The 16,057-nt window shown below is 35.7% G+C and overlaps 1 protein-coding gene across 6 annotated transcripts in view; it reads right to left on the bottom strand.

Moving 5' to 3' along the window:
- Nucleotides 1-573: 573 nt before the first annotated feature.
- LOC132703039 (serine/threonine-protein phosphatase 6 regulatory ankyrin repeat subunit A) overlaps nt 574-16,057 on the bottom strand; it is a 74,983-nt gene continuing 59,499 nt past the window's right edge. For 2 of the 6 annotated variants that reach the window (XM_060672063.1, XM_060672067.1), the window contains 3 exons: nt 15,490-15,716; nt 3,126-3,261; nt 574-3,068 (listed from right to left, as the gene is read on the bottom strand). In XM_060672063.1, coding sequence (XP_060528046.1) covers nt 2,686-3,068; nt 3,126-3,261; nt 15,490-15,716 — 746 coding nt within the window. In that variant the 3' untranslated portion in view covers nt 574-2,685. Of the gene's footprint in view, nt 3,069-3,125; nt 3,262-15,229; nt 15,460-15,489; nt 15,717-16,057 lie in introns of all 6 variants that reach the window. The other 4 variants (XM_060672064.1, XM_060672069.1, XM_060672066.1 and 1 more) reach the window with 3 other exon arrangements.

Here is a 16,057-nt window from a genome sequence, read left to right as displayed (position 1 = left end):
AGGATCCTGTCTTATTTAAAATACAAAATTGGGACTACTTTGTATTAGTTTTCGAGATATAGCCGTTTATTTTTTTTATTTGGTCTGCTCTTAACGTCAACCGTAGCGACTGATGGGGCTGGCGCGGCGTAACTTGCATGTTCATGCGGATCTTAGTATAATAGAAATCAGTTAAATCTTGTTGCTTACTTTGCAGTCTATGTGAATATTGTTTGCGATTTATTTTTATGCTGGATTCCTTTTCGACAGTTCTCAGGTGCCACTTCCTTAATGGCGCAATCAAAAATCAATGGTTCAAACAGCAGGTTAAAAGATCTTGTTTTTCATTTTCGAGATTCCATGTTGTGTTGGCTTTAGAGAAGATAAAAAAATCACTGCAAATTATAGTTAAGTTGGATTATATGCTCTATAGGATGTGATGCTAATTGTGAATAGAGAAATTCATTCTCTAACTTCTGAAATTAGGTAGATGGGCAAAGTCAAAATGAATTACAAAGTTAGCTTGATTTCGGGAACGCCTGGTTGGAATTTAATAATAAACACAAAGTGAAATGATTTTATTTAATACGTTTTTTAAACAAAAGTAATCTGGAAAGTTACATTTAGCAGGATGACATCAGTCTGTTGAAGATATCTAATTAAATTTCAGAATCGATATCGGGTTACAATGTCGTTCGGTTTAGTGAATCGCACAGGGTGTCCACTTTTTAATAATTTTTAGTGAAATGATTTTATTTAATACGTTTTTTAAACAAAAGTAATCTGGAAAGTTACATTTAGCAGGATGACATCAGTCTGTTGAAGATATCTAATTAAATTTCAGAATCGATATCGGGTTACAATGTCGTTCGGTTTAGTGAATCGCACAGGGTGTCCACTTTTTAATAATTTTTAGGGTTATTTCGATTATTAGTATCGGTTTAGCTAATCCTGTCTTAACCTTTTTATCAAACCAACTTGACAACAAGGACTGAACATCTACGTAAAATAGTGTTATATTTATATTTAAAATTTTTGTTTGTAAATTTGATGTATTTTTTTACAATTTTTGTTATTATTTGTTATTATTTTGCTCAATTATTGTTCTTCTCCATTATTCTTTTTTCATTCATTGTTATTATTTTGCTCAATTATTGCTCTTCTTCATTATTCTTTTTTCATTCAACAAGTTTTTTTGGCATATCTATTATATATCGATTTAATACTAAATCTGTTCAATTTTGTCCAATAAAAGGCTGTTTCAAAACAGATGCGACAACTTCAGGGGATGATTTCTTGTTTAAAATACAGGGCAGTTTCGTATATAAAAATTTGTCATATAAACATGTCGTGCTAAAAGTATGGCTGAATAATAATGTTTTTATTTATTATCTTAAAAACGGAAATATAATATATTGTACAGAAGTATTGCTATTATAAAAATACACTTTCTACAATTTTTTTTATTTTTTTAACTAAATCTAAGCAAAAATTAACCACTTAAACTTAATGTCTTTCGAGAGTTAACAGCCAAAGAGAGATACTCAAAATATTTCCAAAGATGCGACATTATTTCTTCTTCTTTTCATATTTTGTTGCAACAAAAGTGTTATCGCCGCATGTTTTTGAGAAAATTAACTTTACAGATAGGAATGTCATAAAACGCTCTTTAACGGCGATTCAAACAGTCAAATTAATCTGCTTAGATTAACGTTAATAGCCTAAGAAGAGTCCTTTTTAACAATTCCAAGTTTGTCCAAATGCGTTCAGTAGTTCAGAAACTGTTTTCAGAAAATGTTCGAATACCCCTCACCCCCCTCCCCAATCTTTTCCTTAACTGATGGCGCAAAAACCATTTAAAAGATAAAATCGCATTTTTTCCAACTTGAAAAGCTTTAGTTAGTTTGCGATTGCGCGTCGTGGTGCTATTCTAGATACTTTAAAAAAAATTTCAACATTTTCTCTTGGAAGTTTCAGTCACAATTTTTTCACCCCAAGTGTTTACGACGATAACTTTTCTGGGAAAAACCGAATGACCTTCTTAATTGGTCATCCGATGCTACAAATTACTTACGTTACAGTTCAAACTCTTCAATTATTAGATATGCTCGTACGTATCACAACCTTGTTTTACTGAACAGCGAAGATATTGATTCATTTTACTTAAATCTAAATTTGTTTAATGTGTAACGTAACTTAGAAATGGCTACTTAAGTTTATTTTTGTATTTTCGACTATGTAAGTATTAACATATGTTTGGACAGCGTCTTCGCTTGTCGGAGTAAATAAATTAATAAATAATGTGCGACACCCCATACAAGAAAGATATAACATTTAATTTTGAAAGAAATTTTCTCGAAATTACCTGAAAACTTAAAAGAAGTGTAATAAAACTTTCGTTTTCTTACTACCGGAACAATTTATCAGCAAAACGAAAAAACTTAGCGAATTTTATATAAAAAAAAACAGCTAACCATAAGAATCCGACAGTTCCAGTTAAAATTAGTATTTGGTGTAAACGTTTGCACTAATTTTTCCCTAGACAGTTTTTACAAACTATTGAAATTTAATTTTGTATCAAAATTTGTATCAAATTATCGCCAAACATTTACCAGTTCAGTAAATATTGATGGCGTTATATCAATTACAACGTTGTCGCTTCACGAAGGTTTCTTCCGACCTGACATCTTTAAAGTTTTATCCCATTTATCCCAGTGACGACGACGGTATCATTTGCGGCATCGCATTTGAAGCGCCGTTATCTTCATCTTCCACGTCGTCTTCTTCATTCGAAGACTCCTTAACCTCATCGACTTGTCCCATGAGGGCTCTATATTTCTTCGCGATCGATTCCCAGTCCGTGACGTGTTCGATCCTCGTGTGATGAACCGTGAAGCTCAACTGAGACCCGAGCGGAGTCATCTGACCCACGGCTATCGATTCCTTGGGAGCAATTTGTCTGCCCTTCTTAACCTTAGACAGCCATTTGGCGCCGGCCTTCGATCTCGGACTCAGCTGAGCTTGTTTCTGGAAACTGCCCATGAGATGCACCAAACTCTGACGCTTTTTCGCCCTCACTAAAACAAAATCTAATTGTGTCGCGTAAATTTAAATTTGACGCTACGCTATTTGGTAATATGTATTACCGCGCTTTTTGCAGATGTCTACCAAGTAAAACAACCACGTAGTGATTAGATTGATCGGGGACGGGGCGGTGGTGGTTCTGTGCATGTTACGAATCAACTTGCTCAACCCGAATTTCCATTCAATGTCGGATTGGGCCTACGAAAGAGAAGTTTTATATTAGCATTTAGCAATGATCACGAATATAAACGATACCAGGAGATTATCGGACTTCCATTGCCTTTATTCTGTAACTTACGCAATGTTTCGGGAAGTTGTATCGTTATCAGATGTCGGGAAATTTTAATTCTAAGACTACAGAGCTATAGGGTGTTCCGAAATTAGTGTGCACTCTAACAGCATATCCTACGTCCAAAATAAGCCCCAGTTTTCTATATAAACCTGTTCCGGAAATATTCTGTTTTTCAGGTTTTTCAATTTTCATGTCCATTCCGTTTAGAGAATATAGAAGTTGTAAAATCATTCACAATGACAAAATATTATATTTCATTATTGATTTCATTATTGGGTCAAAACAGCAAAATGATTGAGGTCAAAATATTTATCTGAATATATTGAATGAATAGACGGTAGGAAAGAAAATTCTTACTCTGTAATTACAGACGCTATATAAATATGATCTGAATTGTGACCTCAATCCAAAATACGCAATGCCGATTGCTGAACAGGGATCGTTTTTGTACTATAATGCGTTAGACAACGTAAATTTGAACTTCATAGAGGATATAATGGTAACTCTGTAGAGTAGATTTAAGTGTGTTAGCTTACTGTGAGAACAAATAAATACCCGCTTTCCAGAAGCAACGTTTGTGTAAATAGCAGCTAACGAGTGGTTTACCACACAATTAAAAGGAATGTAGGACCAACTATTAATGTTATCAAAATTGTGTAATATTTTACGATCCTGAGCTGATTGTTGATGCTGAAGAGAAAAGACATAAAAAAATAAAATAAAATGTTTAACTAAAAGAGACATAAACCTACAGCATGTTGGGATTCATCTTATTTACGATTGACATCACAACTCCAGTCGCAGATACACAGCACCCATTTTTGTTATTTTCAAATGGTCCTAAATGGCTCCCTTTTTAAGGAGTGACATTTATCCTTACAATTTGGATAGCGAAAGCGGTTTATACCTTTATAACTAAATTAAAATTCTAAAATTTAAATTAAATATTCAGCGTCGCAGCTATGCAATGTTCAAAGACTCTTCTCTCATTTTCCAACAGTTCCGACACTAATCTAGTTGTCTTATGCGCAGCTCTTGCACAGATATTGGTCTGTATCCTCTACTTTAAATGAGGATGTCTCGATTTTCGGGTCAGTATATAAAGCTCCTTAGTCTGCGAATTAAAATTTGTCTACAGTCGATGCCCCAAACATTGTGTGAGTTGAAAGATAAAGACACTGGAAGTTCGACAATCTCTCAGTATTCCTACCGAATCATTGTCTACCACCTTCTAACGACAATCAAAGTTATTATCTCATGTCAACTATTTCTTTTATGGGCGGAGTGAATTTGTTTCCTAAAATGTTTTTGCAGCAACTTTTCGCTGCAGATTTTACGAACATGCAAAATACAACGGATCATGCACTATGAATTACTCTTGTGCTAAATAATATTAACTTGGCATTATCTAGCGAGGTACGATACGAACAGTGGCGAATTATTTGGCAAAAAGTTTTTACCTCCTCAAAAATAAACCAAATGGAACTATCTAAATATCTATCTTTTAAGTTATTTCATTTTATGCTAAACTCCTACTTAATATTAACTTAATGTGGTTTACTAGAAGTTCAACAAATTAGTGAATCGTACATCTACCTACGGGCACTAACGCTTTCAAAATATACGAGTATACGAGAAAATAATTATGTTTGTTAAAAACATTATATAGCAATACAAAGGAGATGTACAAACAATAAACTGCCTTTACGTTCTGGTGTGGGTGACGCAAGAATATCGACATGTTTTTGTAGTAAAAAAATGTTGTTTTTTTTTAGACTTTGCAGGGTAGCGGTTTACACAAGGTGTCCCACTGTGAATTATTTGGGAAAACTAACTGACGAAAATATTTTTGCCAAATTTTTGAACAAACATCAGGAATATCTATGGGTTTTCTATTACCACCAGTCATCGCAAATATATTTGTAGAAGCTTTTAAGAAGCTCTAACTAAAAAAAAAACTATGCAAACGCTACTTTGAGGATACTTTCGTTAGTTGACCTCAAGAATCCCTCAGAGATTTTCTAACCATTTAATCTCTATACGCCGTAACATACCCTGAATTAAACTAATAATAATATCTCATTCTAAGATTTTTTAGATATCTCTAAACAACCAAACAACCTCTACTCAGATCTTTACCTTTCACCAATATGGGAACCAGTCATCTGAGACAATATTCATCCATCCATCCTTTAGCTCCGCCTCCCTCAAACAGTATATAAGCAGGTAAACAGTTCGAACTGGCGAAACTTCAGCAAGTTTTATCGAACCAAATCTGGTGTTCTGTTTCGTGACTATGTTCAGAAAAGTAGCTAAGGCTTTAATTTTTCGCATTTACAAATATTTTAGCCAATATATTCGGTTATCAAGATGCGGTTTCCGATAAAATTATACATACTGTTTCATTCGAAATTTTTGAAAAAACACGCAATGTAAGGTGTCCTGGCGCCTACTGTGAAATGTCTAAAGTGAACTAAAATTGTTTATACGGTAGATAGGGTAAAGAACTCTCTTTTAGAAGAGACCTAGCTTGGTAAAGGCAATTAAATAAAAACAGAGAACGATCCCCCACACATATAGGGCAAAACTTTGTAAAAATCACATTTTTGTTAATCGCCAACTTGAAAAAAATTTCCAGCAATTTCTGATGTCCTTTTTTTTTCATAATCCATACGGCTAATACTTTCTTGTATACAGCCCAGGGTCGTTCTTAGTGGGACACCTTGTAAATTATACTTAATTTAGATTCTGTTAACATAAAATTCTTTCTTTTTTAACAGTATCCTACCGGCACGCCTTTGGCGCATCATTTTTAAGGTTGGTGAAAGCATAACAATTGGAAAAACTCATAAATCATAATCAAACCCGGGTGGTACTACCTGCACTCGATAGAAAATGAATGAAAGCAGCTTAAGTAATCATTGGCTCACTCTATAGTCGCTGGTATACTTAAGGAGATTCTATTACTCTCCGCCCTTTTAGAAATAGACTCTAATGTCTGCTCTTGTGTCACCTAGAGACTACTGAAAAACCACTGACCAGTTAAAACGCTGAGGATGTAAATATTAAAGACGATGGAAGTGCAAAATATCTCATTTATTATTGTCTATGATTTTCACAGAGTCACAATTATGCTTCGTTTGCAGTAAACTTTTCATTCAATGAGAAACTATTACGCTGAGTGAAAGACTATGGTTGCCGTATTCACGGGCGTGTATTAAACATGTCAAGGTCAGAATCATGCAATACCGGTGAATAGACAGATGAAATGCCTCCATTGGAACAGTATATATACAGCCAGCCAGAGAAACAGGAAGAAGAAATTGAAGAAGACATTAGTTTGAAGGTATTAAGTTGTTTACAGAAATCAAAAATACACTTCATTTCAGAATGTAACTTCTGTTGCAGTGCTGCACCATTTTCGATAAAAATTTAAATACCTTTATTAACGCACATAGGGTCGTTAGAGACTTTTTGCATTTTATCTTGACTGCTGTAGTTCTATCTTCACCAAATCCAACGCTGTCGCATTACTATTGTTATGTGTAGTTTGACAAAGTTAATATACTTAAACTCATTATAAAGTGAGGTCCAAAATCTTGAGAAGTGATATATTTAAATGAAATCGTAACGCACAATATTCTTGTCACCCAGTGATCACCAATTTCCAACTTAACAAGATAGCAATGGCAAGACAATAAATTTTCGACATCTCTCTGCCGTTTCGAGATTTACCTGATAATCCCGAGATTCTTGCCAACCTGCGGAAAGATACGAAGAGCGCCCAATTTATAAAACATTTTCGAACAGATTATGCATATTCCTAAATAACTACGAACTTTAACGTTACTTTTCAGAACTGGTGGTTTCAACAACTAGTTCTAGTGTTCGGATTACGACATTTCTACCTTCTTCCAGCCCAGAAGAACTAGTGAGCAGTAGCGTGTGCTGTGTGCACGACGACAGATCGAATTCGATCAGTTTTCTAGCTTAAGTTCTGGTAGAACGGGAGGCCTTTTACTACGGTTCGCAGAGCAGAGAGCAAGAAAGCTTGTTTTACATAAATTAACATTTTCTGCCGAACAAATACCAAGGATGACTTAAAAATTGTTAATATAATTCATAATAATATATGGAAACAGCTGTAAATCACGCAGCCAAGTGTAAAACTCTTCTTGGCTTTGTAGATTTCTTAATCCACTCATTTTTACACTGCGCATTATAATAGTTTGTTCGAAAATATTGGAAAATCTTTGTTCTCCTCATTGTTTTTCCAACAATTGTAGTTTTGAGACCTGTATCGTTCACTTCATTTTTGCATTGGCTATAACTTTTTTGTTTTTTAGGATTTCAAGTTTATATTTGCCTATTTTTTCAATACCTAGTATGGATTACTTTGTCAGCGATTGTTGATTCTGAAGGTTTTTTTTTCAACATAAACTATGTGCTAGAAATAGCTCTTATTCAAATGAAGGAGGATAGAACTTTAATTTTAAGGATAAAAGTGGGGTACTTAACAACGAAAATTGTGGAATTGTCATGAAAAAAATATACAGTGCATTTTTGATTATGCTCGGTTTCCTAATGCGAGAGAGTTATAAATCAATATTAAATTGTAAAGTTTAGTGGTCGTAGCCGTAGACAAGTAGTTAAAATACCTGTCTGCCTTAGTGTTAAAATTTATAATTATTAAAATAATAGTTACTTTACTTAGTACAAAGTTAAGGTCGAATATCATTGGAGTTAGACAGTGAACAATATACCGACTTGTGCACAAGGATAAACGCGACCTCATCAAGTCACCAAAGAGAAGCACTTTACTTAGAAAAAGAAATACCTACCTTGGACAAAATAATGTTGGAAATGGAAATGGATGATTTCATTCCACCCACGAGAAACTTGGGTAAATGAAGGATATACAGTAGGAAAATAATGGCAGGATAAAAATTTAAAAAGCGCCAGGCAAACTGGAATAAAGGCACTCTCGGAAAAATGTAAAACATTAATAATTATTCAGATTGATAGCAAAATGGATTTGTTGCGGGTAACTTACCAGGATATCAATCAAAACGGACTAGAGACTATCATGAATGCTAATATTTTTGTAGACTACTACGCCCAGCAAATTCTAGATCTTATCCTTCTGGGTTTGTTATAGTCATGGATAATTCTAACTACCACTCAAGAAAATCCGATAAAATACTCATTTCTTCTCTAAAAAAAATCATTCATTGGTACAATTTAAATAACAAGCAATTTTAGAAATATATGTTGAAAGGGGAGCTACTGGAGCTTGTAGATTTGAATAAACTAATGGAAAATTATATTATTCTTACCTTTATATCAGTTTTGATTTTGATTTAAAATTGTAATATTTATGGTTCACCTTTTTTCCCTGTACCCCTCAAATTCAGTTTCATGCTGTTCTTTCTTATAGCAAAGGGACTTTTATTGGTCCATAAAATGTGTTTTTTTTTTATTTACAGGTTTTTCTAAATTTTGCATTCCTTTAAAACTAAGTGCGTTTCGTATGTGTTTCAAAGAACCTAAATAAATTTGCTTTATTTTTTCATTCCATACACATTTATTCCGACATATTTTCAACGGCAATATTGGTTGTTGTATGTCGCTAGGTTATATGGGTTGAAAACGAGATTTCAAATAATTACGCATACTATCTCTATATTTTTCCTTTGTCGGTCAAAGATTCTTGTATTATCAGCAGGGCCTCTATACGTGTAGTAGCTATACAGGGTTGTCCCCGTTGTACGGCACGGAATATTGTGGCCAAAATAGGTTTTCAAAAGTTTCACTATTGGGATGTCAAAAGTCCAGTTATGGCAACTTTCATACTATACGGGCCGTCCCAAAAGTATTAGGATTATCAAAGTTGCATTTTTTAAAGTATATGTTTTAAAAATGCTTATAACACATAAACATAGTTTTTTTGGTTTTTAAAAACAATTTGAATTTTTTCAAAATTTATACAAATTTTAATTTCTCAAATACATAGGAAGTATTTAAATTGTATTTTATATCTCAGTTATTAAAAGATTCCCGTCTACAAATTTATCCTATTCTAAAAATTTTAAGTGGCTGTAATTTAACAATACATTTTTCAACTTTCAACATATACTTTTCAATTGTTTCATTGCATCTTATTGCAATTGATCAAAACAGTTCTCATTCACGTACAAAATTCAATGCGGTTGTCAAAATCATTTCCATATAGATTTTGCCCACGCTGTATTTGTAATTCTCGAGAATTCTTGGAACACTTATTTGTTTTCAGCAATTTGATGTTGACTACTATTTGGATATTCTAGCTTTAATCTAACTGACCAAAACTAACATTTACACTTTCCTTGAACTGGTTTAATATTTTAGAAATACCTGTGTTGTAATGTTGAGTTATTTCAGTAAACCTTTAAGCATAAACTCGAGAAGACGATAAACAACAACAATGCAACATTTTCCATCCAAAACTCGGATAAACATCATATCAATACGTTTTTTTTTGTTTTCTTGTGTATAAATCTTTATTTGGACTAAACGACACATCCATACAATCCGCAATACAACAATAATGGGGTACGACGTGTAAACAACCTCCAAGATGGTGTACCCTGGGCAACGCACTGCGCCAGCAGAGCGGCAAAAAGTTTACACAAATGGCGGCCGAACTAGACAACGAGTCTCTCACGGCCAACACGAACAAGTGCAACCAAAACGAGAAAAACGCTCTTCTCAGAGTAAGAAGACAATAAATATCGGACCCTCAGTCCGAATTTTGCAGTTGAACATAGAGGGTATAAGCCGTGACAAATGCGAGCACCTTGGCAGAGTGGCCAGGGAAAGCCAAATTGATGTTATTGCACTGCAGGAAACACATCTAGCAAATGAAACCGAAATTTCAACTAGAGCTAAGGTCCCCGGTTACAAAGCAGTGGAAGCAATCCTTTCGGAAACGTACGGATCTATCATGTACCTGCGCAGTGACCTTGACAACTTTACTGTGGGAAAGAAGACCAATGCAAATGACATAGAAACAATAACAATCGAACTTCCCCAAATATATAAACCACCTCACATAAGATGGCCAAATCCTCCACTCCTAAATGAAAACACCCCAACAATTTTTCTCGGGGATTTCAATAGCCACCACACCAGCTGGGGATACAATACTAATGACGACAATGGAGAAACCTTGATGTAATGGATTGAAGAACAAGATCTATATCTCATTTATGACGCTAAAGACCTGAAAACCTTCCGCTCAGCACGATGGCAGACAGATACCAACCCTGACTTATGTATTGTCTCCACTGATGAGGAACGAACCCCCTTGCCACATATGAGGAGGGTGCTTCCTAGTTTCCCTCGTACTCAACACCGTCCAGTGCCGGTATACAGGTCCCACTGATAGAATCAGTCCAAAAGCCAAGATGGAACTTCAGGAAAGCGGACTGGCCTACATACAAAAGAGAAATGAAATCAAATATACGGTTTGTTCAACCTAAAGTCGGAAACTACACCAGGTTTGTTGGCCTCATGATTGCGTCGGCCAAGAGAAATATTCCCAGGGGACATAGAAAACACTACATACCATGCTGGAATTCCGATACAGAAAACTTATATCAAGAGTACAAGGAAACAAATAATCCTCAAGTGGGGAGTCGACTGCTGGAATCTCTAAATCAACAAAGAAGGAAAAGATGGGAAGAAACTACAGAAAACCTGAATTTTACCCACTCAAGTCGAAAAAGCTGGTCCCTATTGAGACGACTGGGGGCTGCAACCCACATACCAATCCCCAAACCAGCAGTATCGCCAAATGAGATTGCGATACACATCAAAGAAAGAGCCGAGTGCGTAACCATAACCAAAGAGGACATGACATCAGTACAAAACGAACTAGATCAGAAGAGGAATACATTACAATAAGACGCACAGTTTTCAACCCCTTTTACTAACGACGAGGTGAACACTGCTATAAAAAGCCTTAAATTAAGGAAAGCAGCTGGCGTCGACAACATTTTCCCTGAATTTATTAAACACCTAGGCCCAAAAGCAAGAACATGGATTAAAAACTTCTTTATCGACATACTGAATACAGCACGGCTTCCAAATGAATTTAAAATGTCTCACACTCTCGCTATCCTCAAACCGGGAAAAAGTCCTGAAAACCCAGCAAACTACCGCCCTATAGCCTTGCTGTGCATCTGTTATAAACTATTGGAACGGATGATCTACAACAGAATATGCCCTATCATAAATGAACATCTACCGCATGAGCAAGCAGGATTCAGACCAAACCGTAGTTGCTGCGAACAAGTACTGGCCCTCACCTCTTACATAGAAGCAGGGTTTCAGAAAGGCCTAAAAACATCAGTGGCCTTTGTCGATCTTAGCGCAGCATACGACACAGTGTGGATAGATGGGCTGATCCTGAAACTCATGAAAATGATCCCTTGCATGAAACTAACCAGATTACTGGAAAGAATGCTGAAAGGTCGCTATTTCAAGGTCACTTTAGGCACATCAAGTAGCAAATCAAGAAACATTAAAAACGGTCTCCCCCAAGGCTCAGTACTGGCTCCACTACTTTTTAATGTTTACATAAGTGACACCCCAAATACTACGTCACGTAAGTTTTGTTACGCAGACTGGCTATAGCCACTCAAAATAAACACCTTGAAGAAGGAAAAACAACCATAACAGCCAACTTAGAAACCTTAAACCAATACTTCCAAAAATGGAGACTGCGCCCGAACCCAAATAAAACAGAGACATGTGCCTTCCACTTAAATAACAGGATGGCGCACAGAGAACTAAATGTCACGTTTTGTGGAGAACCAGTCAAACACAACAAACACCCCAAATATCTAGGCGTAGTCCTCGATAGGTCTCTCACCTTTAAAAAGCACCTTGAATTGACATGCCAGAAACTTAAAACCCGAAACAACATCATACGTAAATTGGCAGGCACCACATGGGGAGCAAACGCACTGCAACACAATCACAATCACTTGTGTACTCTGTAGCGGAGTATTGCGCTCCTGTATGGGGCAGAAGCTCTCATGTAAATAAGATTGACACCCAACTTAATGAAGCCATGAGAGTAGTAACAGGGACACTGAAGTCGACTCCTTTACCATGGCTCCACGTACTATCAAATATCGCTCTCCCAGGAATCCGAAGACAACAGGCTACATTCCAAGAATGGCAAAAGATAAATCACCCAGACCAGCCAAGAACGTGGCCTATTCACAAGGTAATCGATGAACCCTGTGTGAATCGACTGAAATCAAGGGCCCCAATATGGAACTTGGAAGCACTTGCTCCAGGAAAAACCTACGACGCTTCTGAATCATGGACATCCGTATGGAATAACAGCAATGTCAATCAACACAACATAGAAGATCCTAATAAACAGCTCCCAGGGATGTAACTACCTCGTAAAACATGGTCCCTATTAAATAGAGTTAGAACTGGACATGCAAAAACGAGATCAGCGATGCACAAATGGGGAATTGCCGACAATCCAGCATGTGACTGTGGAGCTGAAGAGCAAACATTAACACATATAGTCCAAGACTGCCCACTGAGAAGATTTACTGGACAATGGAAAGACTTTACTGATGCAAGCCCCGCTGCCATTGCATGGTTATCCGAACTGGATTTGGACCTGTAGATTTGATTTTCCCATACCGCTAGGTTGCTCGCATGCACCTGTTATATGTACTGTGTGTGTCATATTTAATGTGTATTACTGTGTTTTACATTACTTGTATTAATTGTCATTTATACCTACCTTTCATAAGAATTTTGTTTGTAACCTATTATATAGCACTTGTACAGCCATAAGATAAATAATAACAACAATAACAAAAAGTAATACCCATATACGATAAGTCGATAAATCATTGTTTAATTAACATTCCCTGGCAAGTTATAAAATATGCGATCCATTTAAATTAATCCAGTTAAAGTTATTATTAGATTATTAGATTAGATAATTTTTTGGCCAGATTATATAAGACAAGAAACTTTTTATAATTCAATTATAAAATACGGCTGGTAATTTCGATACCTCAGTGTATTGAGAAACTAAAATTAGATTACATTTTGATAAACCTGAAACGGACTTTTATTTTGATCGTAGAGCCCAACAATGCTATAATATGAACCTAGTTCTATTTAAAAAAAAGGATAACTTTGATACTTTTAACGTTTTTGGAACAATGTTCTTGTGAAAATAATTAAAAAATTTTTTTTAAAATACTGCTAGAATCAGACTCAAGTAGTTTTATCAAATACTGTGAAAAAAAAAAAAAAATACAATATTGATATTGATTATTTGATTGATGATAATATTGATTTTAGTCACATCTTAAATAATGTGTTTCTTGATAAAACGTCCTATGCCAAAGATTTCAGGGTAATGTTACACTCCATATTATTGTTTGCGAAACATAATGAAACTTAAAATATATTAGATATTATTTTATATAACACACATCTCAGGTCAAACTTGAAATACGCGTTGAATCCAACGTATTTTAAATACACAAACAAAATAGGAAACATTGAAAACAATTTTATACGTTATATCTTGTATTTAAATTCTATTCAAACCCAAATTACGTTCAGGACGAAGAAAGCGCCTTCAATTAATAAATGTGAGATCGAATTCAAACCATCTATTTGTATACAAATTATTTTCTAATAATTGCATATTCTTAAACATTACGTTGTATTTTTAGAAAACTCAATTTCATCTCATTTTGACTTTAATACCAATCATGCAGTAAATTCCTCCATTGTCGAGGTTTGCGCGGCTCTAAATAGCGTATGGGTATTGTTTTTTCCTCCCGATGCCTGGCTTCCCTTCAATTTGTCCTTTCATGATAAATTTCAGGAATTGGTATTTAATATTTCTGAATATGTGACCTAACTTCTTTTTATGTTTGCAACAATTCCTTCTCTTTCTCAATGCGTCTTAGGATGTCAACCAGCGGGTATAGTGATTCTTAAAGAATTCCAGCATTTTTCTACACCAACTGGTTACCCAGATGAATTCCTTAAGTTGATGACTGCTTCATTTATTTTCTCTTTTGCATCCACTCTTGTCTCTTGGTAGGTCTTCAAATTATTTACATTTTCTTCTTAAATATTCTGCTCAGTTTAATATTATTACTCCGCTTCTCAGGGCGTGATCTGGTTTATGTGTTTGCTACAAACGGATTTTCTTCCTGCAAAAATTGTTTTAAAGTATCTCCCCTTTCATTACGATCTGCCAAGCCAACATCCATTATCAAGTTCTCTGCCCAACTTTGGGATTAAAGTCGCTTTTATAGTCAGAACATAATTCCTCTTCCAATCAATCAAATGCAAAAGAACTACAATAACTACCTCAGTCACATAGACATATTTCACAAATAATAATTAATCATACTTTCATTTCCTGTTCTTTTTTTACTTATTTGGTTAATAGTTCATTAAAGTTTTATTTCAATGATTTCGTAGCAATGGTAATAGATTATTTATATGTACTTGGTAAATTGTAAAGTTTGTACATAACAGGCTTTCGTATATTCCAAAAGTAAAAATTTGCAAAAATCGTATATTTTGGCTACAAAATCCTGTGCTATGTGGCTTGACTAGCTCTATAGGTAACATATCATTAAGATAAATCTAGTAACTACATCGCGACCGCAGTAAAAAGCCAAAGACCCGATCGAAAGGGAAACCGAAAAATCAACCGTCCGCGTCGTGTCTAAAGCTTCTAAACGGATGATATATAGCAGCAACCTCAACGGCACGCGGCAGCAACGCAGCCTCAAAACGAGGCGGCCCTCTATCGACCGTTACCTGAATGCGCTGATACGTGTCTGTCATCATAGCGATGAGCAGGTTGATCAGGACGACGACTGACACTAACATGTACACTCCGAACACAACCTTAAAAAGCACCTCGGTCCATTCGGGCTGGTTATTGTGATTGTTTTTATTGTATCCGGGTATTTTGAGGAGGTCAGTCGTGGTCTGGCCGAACACCGCGAAAAACAGCAGCTCGAAAGCACTGATCGGATTCTTATGGACTGGAAAGAAAACGAGTAAACGCTCATTACCTGGATGCGTTGATATGTATCCGACATCATGGCAATCAGTAGATTGATGAGTACCACCACGGAAACAAGCATGTATATCCCGAAAAGTATCTTGAATAGATTATCGGTCCATTTGGGTCGGAAGAGCGGCTGTCCCGGTCTCGCTTTGACTGTAAGCTCGTCGTAGGTCGTTTGGCCGAAGACGGCGAAAAACAGTAGTTCGAACGCATACAGGGGATTCATGATAACTGCAGGGGAAATTATTGCGGTGGTCAGTGGACGGAGGGCTGCGGGCTCGCGCTACCGGACGGGACACTGGACAGTCGCGCATGCACTAATCGACGCGCGGACACTTCTCGTACCGAAACGTGTATATACGGGGTGTATCCGAAATTGGTTCGTTAAGAAATCCAGGGTTGTGAGTTGACGAACTGAGAAAAAGTCTTGAAGGCGCTTTTTTTTAACTTTTTTTTTTTTACTTTAACAATATATTTTTTGGAAGCAATTAGCTATTATCAAAATCATAGGATAATAGGAATCTGTAGATAATTCTGATTGATATTAACATATGATTTTTTTTAAATAATAG

The sequence above is a fragment of the Cylas formicarius genome, unplaced genomic scaffold (assembly GCF_029955315.1).
Source record: "Cylas formicarius isolate icCylForm1 unplaced genomic scaffold, icCylForm1.1 PGA_scaffold_6__28_contigs__length_40554024, whole genome shotgun sequence".
NCBI lineage: Eukaryota > Metazoa > Arthropoda > Insecta > Coleoptera > Brentidae > Cylas > Cylas formicarius.
This window is presented reverse-complemented; position numbering and strand designations above follow the sequence as displayed.